The sequence below is a fragment of the Notamacropus eugenii genome, chromosome 6 (genome assembly GCF_028372415.1).
Source record: "Notamacropus eugenii isolate mMacEug1 chromosome 6, mMacEug1.pri_v2, whole genome shotgun sequence".
Classification (NCBI taxonomy): domain Eukaryota; kingdom Metazoa; phylum Chordata; class Mammalia; order Diprotodontia; family Macropodidae; genus Notamacropus; species Notamacropus eugenii.
In genome coordinates, this window is record NC_092877.1 from 7,480,427 (window position 1) to 7,492,996 (window position 12,570).

At 44.8% G+C, this 12,570-nt stretch overlaps 1 protein-coding gene across 1 annotated transcript in view; it reads right to left on the reverse strand.

Moving 5' to 3' along the window:
- The window catches only part of HSD17B12 (hydroxysteroid 17-beta dehydrogenase 12), a 137,222-nt gene that overhangs the window by 37,235 nt on the left and 87,417 nt on the right, over nucleotides 1-12,570 (reverse strand). Inside the window, exons 5-6 of the mRNA XM_072618404.1 lie at nucleotides 4,011-4,075; nucleotides 3,045-3,089 (exon numbers count right to left, since the gene is read on the reverse strand). Of these exons, the coding sequence (XP_072474505.1) occupies nucleotides 3,045-3,089; nucleotides 4,011-4,075 (110 nt within the window). The remainder of the gene's footprint in view (nucleotides 1-3,044; nucleotides 3,090-4,010; nucleotides 4,076-12,570) is intronic.

Sequence of the window (12,570 nt, forward strand, 5' to 3'; positions counted from 1 at the left end):
ACTATTCTAACAAGGTAACATAGTGTGGCACAATTGATTTTTTCCTAAAACTTAGCCATTTCATATACAAAGACCTTTCAAGGTGTTACTGCTTAAGTTTTTACCAAATAGTGTGCTTACCCCAAAATGTCAGCATCTGCCAGATTTGTGGACATCCCCTAACTTTTCCAATGAGGTTCTGCCATATTTTTGCTCCCACATGAACCCTTCTTCCTACGGATTTGGACCAGTCATCATTTACCTAGTTATGTCTACAGCAGTTGACAAAACGACCACTGAACAGATCTTTCAAGGCTAAACATGTCCCCGATGATTCCAAAATGCCCATCCCAGTGGATCAAAGGGTTGATTTCAAAATTAATTAAAAGGAAGCATGATACTGAGTATCACATGCAAAAAACATCTCTTTAGAAAAAAGTAATATGGTACTGCAATGTCCTTGTTTCCTGTGGGAATCACCTTAAAACCACAAAAGGGACGGAGCCTGACTTGCATTTCTCTGAAACACCCAGGAGCCAACTGCTGGGCAATTCCTCCCTGACCAGTCCAAGGCTCCCATGGTGAATTGCCAAAGGGCTCCCTCTGCTGGTGCTCCGATGGCACATTCCACGCCTTTTGCCAGACTAAGAGCACCCTCAGTAAACACATATTTCATACGTACAAGAACTGCAACATAAACTCTAAGGCTGCGAGGGACAAGATGGGAGTACAGAATTAATTTCTCAAAAGCAGCCTTTGCGGGAGCTGCTTACCCACAGGATAAAGATGTAAAGAAGACAGATCCTGTTCATTTGGTACCCTGTCCTTTTTCTGGTAGGAGGGTAAGCTGCACACTTAAAATCTTTTTATGTTCAAGACTGTGCTAAAGTCTTCCCTAAAATAAAATCATGTGCCCCAGTATGATCATTCAACGCTGAAGAATTGGACAGTCCAGATGACTGCTCAGGCCCCCATGTGGGTTCAGTCATCACCTGCTTTGCCCTGGGGTCCCTGTGCCTACCCCACCATGGCACGGAGCACTGCCCCCCAGCTCTCTTATTTGACCACACAACAAGCCCTCCTCCGCAAGTTGTGGCCCCACCCAACAGCACATTCGGAAGGGACAGTTACCAGTCAATCAACAAACAAACATTCATTTAAAAAGTTCTTCCTGAATGTTAAGCGCTGGAGATATGAACGAATGAATGGAAATGACTGGGAGCTTACTGTGTACAAAGCAGCAGAGATACAAATGAATAAATGAAGGAAGGAAAAAGGACTCATCAGGAGCTTTCTGTGCTAAACTCTGGAAATGCAGAGACAAACATGAAGTGGCCCCTGTCCTCAAGGAACTTTACATTGTCCTAGGGGAGGAAATGTGTCTGTAAGTACACAGAGAACCATATAAAATCAACCCAAAGTTGTTTGGGGGGAAGAGGCACCAGCAGAGGCTGGGGAAGGAAGGGCAGGGTGGCAATGAGGGAAAACTTCATGTGAAAGGGTGGTGCTGGCATTGAGCCATGGAGATTCTGAAAGGGCATTCCTGGCATGAGGGACAGGCTGAGCAAAGGCAAGGGGATGGGAGGGAGAGCTAGGTGTGAGGAACAAGGATACGTTGGCTGAACTGTTAGAGGCAGGGAGGGAGCACAATGGATAGAGTACTGGGCCTAGGGTCAAGAAGACCCAAGTTCAAATCCAGCCTTGCACACTTGGCAGCTACATCAGCCAGGGCCAGTCACCTCAGTTCTGATGTTTCCCCATCGGAAAACAGAGATAATAACAGCAACCTGGATGCTGGTGGCTCAGGGTTTCTGACTGTAAGCCCACAGCATCCACATGGTCTTCCTGGAGTCGGTCACCTGGGGCATCTGCAGGTCCAGTGTCAAGATTGCAGAGAGAAGGCAGTTCACAGGCCATAAATCCTAACAGATCTCAGATCCCAGATTCCCAGGCACTAGATAATCTATTCAGTGGGAAAACAGGAGAGAGCTGGGGCGCACCCTCCTATCCCACACCAGCAATCAGGCCATGGTTTGAGATGCCTGACTCCAAGGCACCGCATGTGCAGCAGACCTTTGTTTAAATGAGGCGTTACAATCTTATTACCTTCAAGCACTACAGGACTTCACAACTTGCCTTTTTCCTTCCCCCCACATCCTCCTCCAATACAACCTCCTGGCATGGCAGGAGCCTCCAGGTCTCCAAGCCCAGGCCAACAGTGCACAGGCTCTGGAAGCTGCTCGCTGGAAGACCAGCCTACCCAGCTTCAGGCAGGCACATCAGCCCATGAACCACAAGTGAGCATTCTCTCAGAGGCTGTCAACTATGCCTTAGTGGAACATCAACCTGCAAACACACACTCAAAGATGGTTAAAGGGCTGGATTTTGTATAAATCTGGAACCAGATTCTCTCCCATGATGCCAATGTCATGAGGTCTCACTGGCATTCTCAATAATCCGTGGTGGTAAGCTCTCTGGGGACAAGGGCAGAGGCCATTTCTGGGTCCCTGGGGGCTAGCCCTCTGCCCTACCCAGAGATCACTTTATCTGCCATCAGAACGTGTAGCAAGGGCCTCGCTAGCCTGCACATGAGGGAGCCCAGTGACTGACCCCCTCTTTGTCCTCTGTAGCTCCCCCAGCTCCAAGTCCTTAGTCCAAAGGAGGGATATTCATTTCACAGTTCTCTTTGGCCTTCGGCCCAAGCCTGGTCCCCATGGCCTTCATAGCCCAAACATTACTAACACTGGTTAGCCCCTTGGTTATGGGCTCCTTTGGGCCATGATGTGAATAACTTAAATAATTTCTTTTCTTTTGCACTGGTATGTCAACTAGAATGTTTCTCAGGAGATCTGCCTTCCTGAATATAGATACTTGGACTAATATTAAAATTAACTAGCATTCTCTGACCACATTTCAACAGAGCAGCGGGAAGCAAAGATCTCTGAGGGCATGGTTCAATGGTTTATCTACCTGTCAGTGACAATGGGTTGTCATGAACAAGCTGAGATCTCTCACTGTTTGGTAAAAGAACTTAAATTAAAAACTTGTATTAAGAAGCCACTTACCTTACAAACAGAGAAGATGTTAACGTTTATCAATTTACTGATAGTCTGCCAAAAAAAAAAAATGAAACATTACTTTCCAAGGAGCTTGTTTAGAAGTAACTACTGACATTACAGATCTACTGAAGGTAGGAAAGATGTCCTGAAATTTGTCAAGGATGTGAAGTCCTCAACACGAGGGCAGAAAGAAATGAGAACAGAAATAAAGGGTCCTAAGGAGTCACATTTTTGCATTATTTTATGGTTTACAAAGTGTTTACCTCACAACTAACTACCTTGCATGGGAAGTCAGTAGAACCAGCATCATTACGGCCAAGTGTGGTAAGGAGAGGTGGAACAAAGTCCCAATGCCACTCACTGTTATAGCGGACTCAGCCACGGGTTAATGCCACAGCCAGGACAGCTTCCACTACAGAGCACTCGGTGTTTTCTTAAGTCCAAATTGTGTAACATCAGTTAACTCCACAAAACTCCCTGGGCCTCAGTTTCTTCCTCTGTAAAATGGAGGGGCAGGCTGTCTTGGTGGCCTCAGAGGTCCCTTTTCTCTCGTCATGCTCTCATTCAAATTAAAATGCACAATTACAACAGCGCTTCTCTGACACGTGACTTGTGATGTGATGATCCCTCAGGAAGAGTGGGGAAACGAGGATACATGCATGGGCCTGGAAGTTTAACTTCCACCCCCTTCAAGAACCACTGGCTTCAGAGGGTCTTCAACACAAACACATATTACAAGAGTTACCTTAACCCGAAAAAACATACGAGCACGGAGCAACATGCTCTGAAAGCTCCCCAAGACTTCAAATGAGCAGTCCTTTCACTGACATACTTACACAGTCTTACTTAAGGGAAAAGCATACCCACATCAGGAAATCATTCCTTCCATGCTAATGCTAGCTTGACTGTCTGTCCTACCACTGGAGAGACTTTAAAATATTTGTTTTTAGAGATATTTTAAAAATAGCTTACATTATCCAGGTCTGGAATGTCCAAAAAGTATTCAGGATACTCATATGACGCTCCCACATTGTTCACTGAAATAAGACAAAGAATTAGTTGTTGTTTTGCTGCCATGTGTGGTTAGAGCCTTGAGAATGATGAAATGAAAAAGAGCCCCTCAAGTTTACAACACATAACGGAACCTCAGATAGACCTAGCAAGCTAATCCTTGCTGTAATTACTCTATTCCTCTAATGTTCAATGCAGAAATAGGCTCCTTACGTAGGATGAAATTCAGGGTTTACTTTTTTATCCTTAAATGCAAATATCTGTCTTTGGAGCGTCTTTTACCAAAGAACTTAACACTCTTTCAAACAACCATCAGATTCTTGGATTATCAATTACATTCTCGATTTGTGCTTCACTTACCTCACTTACTGAACTTCACTGTTAAAACACAAAACCACCCTACACATAGGTACCCTATCCCCCACGCCCCAACTAACACTGCTAAGTTGTTCCTTAGAAATCTGATATGAAGTGAAACGTGACAGGGCTTAGCACAGAGGCAGGAGCTTAATAAATGTTGACTGACTGAAAACAGGCAGTTAGACCCCCAGGAATGGGGTGAACAACGGTTAGTGTTGTCAGCCAAGCAAGGTTCCTCCTCCCAGTGGGATCTGGTTTCATGTATGAATGACTTTTTTGTACGTAGTTTGGGGGCAACAGCATGTAGGGGATCCCCTCTAACTTCATCTAGGACCACATTCACAGAATATCAATTAAGAGCAGGAGTAACTAACAGAAGTCTAAACAAAACTTCATGAACAGAATTATTAGAAAAAAGGAAAGTTTAACCAGATAAAAAGACAACGAAATAGTAAGCTGAATGCTGGTAAAGGAAATCATGTCAGGGAAGCCTGTTTGTAGCAACAGCAGTAGTACTAAAAGACTCAGCATGGCATGATGGAGGAAGCCAGAAAAAAGTCTGCAACCTGCCTTAATCTTGGTGGGAAAGACACCTGAGATCTCTAAACCTCAGTTTCTTCATTTGTAAAGTGAGGATGATGATCACCTACCTTTCAGAACTGCTGTGAGGATCAAAGGATCATAGATAACTAGTCAAAGATAGGCAGAAGCCCTGGCGATCCACAGTCCAACCCTCTCATTTTATAACTGGGGGAAACAGGCCTACAGAAGTGACTTTCCTGAAGTCAAATAGCCACTAAGTGGTACAGCCAAGATCTGAACCCAAATCTAGACCTCTTCCAACTCTGTCTCCTACAAATGAGATGGGGAAACCCAGGATCAGAGACGTAGAGTTCAAGTGGCCCTCAGGGATCAATATCCCTTTTAAAAATGAAGAAGTTTAGGGCCCACTGAGGTTAAGGTCACACAAACAGCTAAGCAAAAGAGTGGGAATTTGAACCCACTGTAAACTATAAACATTAAGCTGCTGGTGGTGCCAATATCCCCAAACCAGAATACTTGGAGGAACCCCAAGAAATGGTTTTCAATCAGTCTTATGAAAGTCACTTGGATCCAGGCTCTCCAGAATTTATTTGCAAAAGGAGAGTAAAATTCTTTGGACAGAACCCTGCCTAGAAGTCAACAACCATAGGAATGACAAAAGAAAAAAATGCTATCAAGGCTACTTTACTAAGGAATAGGAGAAGTTAAGAACTTCTAGTCTAAGTAGACTTTAATTTTAGTCACTAAAAAGGGTTCTTCCAAATATAGTCTCTGAATTCAGCTTTGGAAGAGTTATACCCATACCACACTACACAGAGCTAGACTACAGGTCCATTACAAAGGCCATGCGGCCAAGGCGCAAACCAGGGAAAACGCCCCACCTCACAGTGTCTCTTTGCTTTCGTTTTGTCATATGTAAATGTAGGGTGCTGATTCAAAGGGTCAACATGAAGGCTATCCCAGCAGCCTGAATGGTTCTTGTGAAAAAGCATCCTCATGTCAATCTCCCTCACGCAAACAGCACAAGGAGAACTTTCCTCTACCTGCTGAGTGGTGACTCCCTCCCTACCCTCAAAACCTGCTCCACAGATTGACACCTTTTCCCTCCCTTTTTATGCAGTCAAATCATTCTCACTGTCTTGCTCCCCCTAAACCCAGAACTTTTTTATGCATGTTACCAGGTTCCTCTGCTAGACCTACAGGAAAACATCTCCTCCTTTTGAAATGTCTTCAGAATCAGAAGCCCTTCAACACACTTCAGCTTGGCACCTTGGTCAGCCTGGGTCAGCTCATTCAACCTCCCTGGGCCTCATTCCTCATCTATCAAAGAAGAGGGCTAACCTACATGGTCTCTGAGTTTAAAATCAATGATCCTAACTTCAAGGATGTGTGATTTCACCTGTGTGGGCACTCTGCCCAACTGTGCCAATGGCAGTAGCTCTATAAACTTGGCAGGTGACTATCCCAATTTGCCATGCTTAAAAAAAAAACAAAAACAAAACCAAAAACAACACTGGCTGTGGTGAGCCTAGGAAGAGGCCCTTCTCTGATGTGGCTGAGCTGGCCTGCAGGTAACCACCTCAGCTTACAGGGTTAGTAGGCATTTCACAAACACCTAATGGTGCTTATGGTTTCACAAATAACATACAAGTGTTGGGGCAAGCTCAACAAGTCCTACTATGTGAATCTTGGAGGTATTTACTTTCTTTTTTCTGCCTTCCCTTCCCCCTTGTAATAATAAGCTTAGTCAAGCAAAACAAATTCCCATGTCGGCCATGTCCAAAAACCCTATACATTCTCAAAGTTCAATAACTATGACAAGAATTAAAGAGCTTAAAACGTTGTCTGGGTTATTTTTAACATTCCTCATTTAAAAGATGAGAAAAATCAGGCCACAACAGACCAAGTGGTTACACAGCTAGTTCATGACACAGCAGGCACTCGAACCCTGGTCTCCCTATTCCCATACCAATCTAGACTTGGCCAGACGCCATTTCCCATGCTGAATATAGAAGGGTTGGTTCTTCCAGTAACAAGGTGTCCCTTTGGAATATTCTTCAGAAATCTAGCAAAGCCCAACTGTTGCTTGCTTAAAAAACACTCTCCCTAAACCACACTGTGCACCCACTAGCTCTTGCAAGAGGCAAGTCCACTGTAGTTGAGAATGGGGACACTAGGTGGCAGCAGGAACCCAAGAGCAGGCAATTGGTTTGCCAGGGGCACCAGCAGGGAAAACAGAATCCGAGCCTGTGAGGGGGCGAAGGATGGAGAGAGGGGGTGGGAGTGGGGGGCGCAAAGAAATATTGAGATGATAATCCAACACGTTGCTCGCTTAATCTCATGTCAAAGTGGGTGTAGGCGGTGCCATCTCAGTCTATTCTGGGTCTCATTACATGAGGATCCACCACACAGCCAGTGAATCCCACAAGTTGTTTTCACACCATTTGGACTTGTGAAATCTCTTCCCCGACTGCAAGCACTTAAAATGAACGGGGAACAAACCCAAAAACCCAAGGCTGGCTTCTCCCTGGTTTGTAACGTGGGCCCATGGGAGGACGCCACCCCGAGGCCACCTTCCACCCAGGGCTTTTCCAGATCCCCACAACTACTCCTGCCCTCCCCAGCCTTAGTCACCTCGTATCTGTTCAGTATTCAGTCTATTTTTTTTTACCTATCACTTCTACATAGAGATGTTGTTTCCCTCAATAGAATAAAGCATCTCTGAGGGCAGGGGCTGTTTCATTTTTGTTACTGTACTCCCAGTGCTGGGCACACGACAGGCCCTTAAGAAATGCCAACTGACTGGGTCACTGCTAAGACTAAAGCACCTTTACCCTCCCCGCTGCAAAAATAAGCACCTCTAGGCCATCATCTTGTAAATTTATTGATTTCACATTCGGCAGATATCAAGCATCTAAGAGTCAGGTCATAGGCATTGTGGAAAATAGGGAGAGGGCCAAGACCTGGCCCTGTTCTCAACAAGAGACAGGACTCAACAAGAATTTATAAAGCACCTACCATGTGCCAGGCTCTGGGTTAGGACAAAAGTCAAACAGGCCCTGCCTCCAAGGAGTTTTCATTCTGGGACATGTTCATTATCACAACTGATAGAAAACAAGATAAGAGATATACAAAACACAGCAATTCAGAAAAAGGAGAAATTTCTGAACTTCATAGAGTGGAGGGAGGAAGGAGCATCTGAGCTGGACCTTCCAAACTAGTCAGGAATCAGATCAGCAAAACTGGGGAGGAGGCGGTGGCAGAACGGGCATTCTGGAGGAGTCACACCAAGGCACTGAGACACACAAATGTTCCTCAGACTTGCCCCTCATCTCCTTCACTCCTGTCTCTCCAAGCGTACCTTCGCACTCAGCCCCTTCTGCCGCTACCATTCTCACTCTCCCCATCTCCAATCTCCAATCTTTTCCTGTCTGCTGAACTCTCTTCTGCCTGCAGACACACTCATGGTTTGCCATCTCCCCCTGGCCACTACCTCCTATCCTGTATCTCTCCTCCCCTTCCCTGCTGAGCTCCCTGAGCAAGTCTTCCATATTAGGGGCCTCCACATTTTCTCTTCTCACTTCCAAATTCTCATCATTCAAATCCTACCTCATCATTCAACTGAAAATATTCTCTCCAAAGTCACCAATGATCTCTTATTGTCAATTGTCATGGCCTCGTCTTGATCCTCATCCTTTTTCTACAAGCTCTGCCATGGCTGATGGCGCCATCTCCTCTCTCAGTTTTATGATACTGTTTTCTCCTGGTTCTTCCCCCATATGACCATTCCTTTGCTGATTCTTTACCCAGATCGTTCCTGAATAATTCTTCAACTCAAAAAACCTACAAGGCTACAAGCCAAGACCAAAGTGGAGGGAGTGTTCATGCATGATTTTCTGTTTGCAGATGATTGTGCACTCAGTGCAGCCTCTGAAGCTGAGATCCAACAAAGGATGGATCAACTCTCTACTGCTTGTGCTACCTTTGACCTAATAATTAACACCAAGAAAACACAGGTGTTCTATCAGCCACCACTACGCCATCCAAGTTCTGAACTCTATGGAGAAGTTCACTTACCTTGGTAGTGTTCTTTCCAGGGATGTACACATTGATAATGAGGATGACCCACATTGCCAGAGCTAACTCAGCGTTTGGCAGGCTCTGAAGGAAAGTATGGGAGAGAATTTGACTACCAAACTGAAGGTCTACAGAGATACTGTGCTGACCTCATTGTTATATGCTTGTGAAACCTGGACAGTATACCAGTGCCATACCAGGAAATTGAATCACTTCCATTTTAATTGTCTTAGGAAAATTCTGAAGATCACTTAGCAGGATAAGGTACCAGACACTAAAATTCTTTCTCAAACTAAACTGCCAAGCATTTAAACTCTGCTTTAGAGAGTACAATTCTGATGAGCTAGCCATGTTGTTGAACAGCAAAAGTATGTTTGCCAAAAAGACTATTTTACGGAGAACTCACACAGGGCAAGCACTCACATGGTGTTCAGAAGAGGCAATACAAGGACACTCTCAAGGTCTCTCTTAAAAATTCTGGAACTGCTTGTGTGACATGGGAGACACTAGCACAGGACCACTCATGTGGATCACAGTGCGTCCACATCAAAGGTACTGTGCTCTATGAGCAAAGCAGAACTGAAATAGCTCAAGGGAAATGCAGGATGTGCACATTTAGAAAAGCTACCCCAAACATACACATGGACTATTTGTGCCCGACCTGTGATAAAGTATTCTGAGTTCACACTGGTCTGATCAGCACTGAAACTGGACTGTAGCATAGTGATGTCCTTTTGGCCCTTTTCAAGAACAAAGGACGAAACCAACCAAATAACCAAGCACTCACCCCACTAGTTATCTGGCCTCTTGTCCAATCTTGTCATTTCTACCTCTGTGACATCTCTATACCCCCTTTTCTCAACTTTACACAGCCACCTATCTAGTACAGACCCTCAGCACATTTCACCTGGACTACTGTGGCAGCCTGCTAACTGGACTCCATGCCTCCCAACTCTCCCTATTCCAATCCATGCTCCCCTCAACTACTGAAAGATTTTTCCTAAAACACAAGTATGACCTGTCACACCAAGACTTGATAAACTGCACTGGTTCCCTACTTCCTACCTACCTACTACTATCTACTACCTCCAACAGAAACTCCTCTGCCTGGCCATGAAGATGTACGCCCTTGGCCCTTCCTCTCTGGCCAGTCTTCTTGGCACATTCCCCACATAGGGTGCCATCTCCCACCTTTGTATCTAGAATTCTCTCTCCCTACTCCCATTTGCCTCTTGGCTTCCTGGGTTTCTTTCAAGACCCAGATTATACTCTCCACCTTCAACAGAAAGTTCGATTCTTTCCACCTCCAACTGCTCTCCTACTAGGTTTTTTCTGTGCCATCCTTCCATTTCAACTGTATGTATATTATAAGCACAGTGATTTATTTCTACATTGTCTCCTAATCAGAATAAAGTCCTTGAGATCAGGGTCTGTTTGCTCCCCCCCCCCCCCTTTTTTTTTTTGGTATCTCCAGCACTTAGCACAGGATCTGCCTCTTAAGAAATTTGTGACAACTGACTAGGCCAGGTTGGCTGGAGAGCAGGAAGGCATGCAAGAAACTGGCAGGTTTACAAGGCTGAAAAGATGGGATTTCAAACTAAGCAGGTTCAATTAGCAAGCAATAAGGAAAGACTGAGAGAAAGATACGGTCAATATGGCCTTAGGCATAAACTCTGCCCTTTCACAAATGTGCCAGTGCTCACCTGGGTTGATTTACCTCCCTCTCTAAGGTTCAGCCAAAGTAAAACAGGAGCAGAGATAAGAGGGGGATGTGGCACGTCCAGGACAAGGGACAGGCAGGGAACAGCAGGTGAACCAGGGGCAGGCAGGCAGTGTTGTCAGTCACAGAGAGGAAGGAGGCCAGGGGCCATGCTGTACAATGGCTCCCAATGTCTCTCAATCCTTAACTTCAGAAAACACCAACATGGTGCTCAAAATGGAAAGCACTGTTAATTTCTGGCTAACTGCATCATTCTTTTCTATTTTTTAAATCCTTCCCCTTCCCAGCCTTTTTAAAGTGGCAAGGATTTTTGCCCCTGCTCCATTCATTTGCTGTTGCTGACCACCTGAACTCCAAGTTCTCTATCAAAACCAGAAGCTGTGATGTCCCATCAGAGGATGCAATTTTCCTTGGTGGTCAGGGTGGGAATAGAGGCAGGAGAGGGTTAAGAAGATCTGTTTCCAAGCAAACTACTTCACTCCTAAGAGTGAAGGACAGGTATACCAAATGTCCTGTCTGCATGTTCCTCAGGCAGGAGAGAATTCAGATTCACATGCAATTAACATGTCAGAAGAGCTACAGAAATGTTCTTGAAGCCCTGAGGCCTTTCAATATATACTAGATAAGTCAAATTGTTCTTCCTCGATCTATTACTTGGTTCTTCAGATCAAGGCTGAAAACACAGGATTTCCATCTCAGTCACCTTCATAATCATCTCCATTAACCCACCCCCAGCACTGACCCATCTGAAGACCAGAGGAATTCCAGCCCAGGCAGAGCTTCTTTGTTAAACTGATTGAGAGGGACTGGAGAAGAAGAGGAGAAATGCTTTACCATGCAGCTCATTCCTCTCCAGGCTTGCACTCAGGACTTCCTCCACCATCCCCCAAGAACCTCTTCATTTCCCCACCTGGACTCTACCTCAGAAGGTCCTATGTAAGAAGGGAGCCCTAGGCCCAGACTCCCTCTCTCCCCTACTTTCAGCTCTTATATGTACTACCTTCCCCCATCAGAATGTAATCTCCTTGAGGGCAGGGACTGTCTAGTTAGTGTTTATATTCCCAGGGTCAGATACAGAGTAAGCACTTAATAAATGCTAACTTAATTTTTAAAACTTAAAATAATTTAGCTTCATTTATCAGGGATTGGTTTAGAGTAATTTTTTAAAAAATCAATTGGATCAGGAGCATATATTTTGGGGGTTAATGTACTTGCCTGATATTTTTAAGACCATGGTAAAAATAGACAGGTGGAATAATGACCAAAATGATTCAGGCCAGAAACCCCACTGAAAGGAAAGAAGGGATCTGATCTGGGATTACACAGACTGCTGACACGCTGATGAAATTAACCAAACGGCTGCTCCCCCCTCATTCCTTGCCTCTCCCCAGCCCATGGTGCTCCAACTGCCTCCAGTCAGTGGAGGTTCAGGGACCCCTGCAAAGAGAGGTTCGGCTTTCTCTTATTTAACATACTGCTGCAGCTAGCACATGTTCATGGTCTGACAGATGATATTTGGAACACCATGCAAAATATTGTGCAAACTTTACAGTTTTCCTACATTTGTGAGAATCAATTTCTAAATAAAAAGGAGTTTACAAGGCTTTAAATTTGCAGTGGCTTTAATCAGAATCTGTAAATTGGGGCTGAGTCAGAAGCCACACAATAGAAAATTTCCAGCATTTACTTCTAAGCTGCTATGTATTCCTCATAACAAAGTTAAGTGCAATTGGCTAAGCATAAACTTTGTTGGGGTGAAGGTAGCGTGAAAGGGGCAGAGGGAGGTAATGGGTCTGGATCAATTATACAAGGAAAGACTAC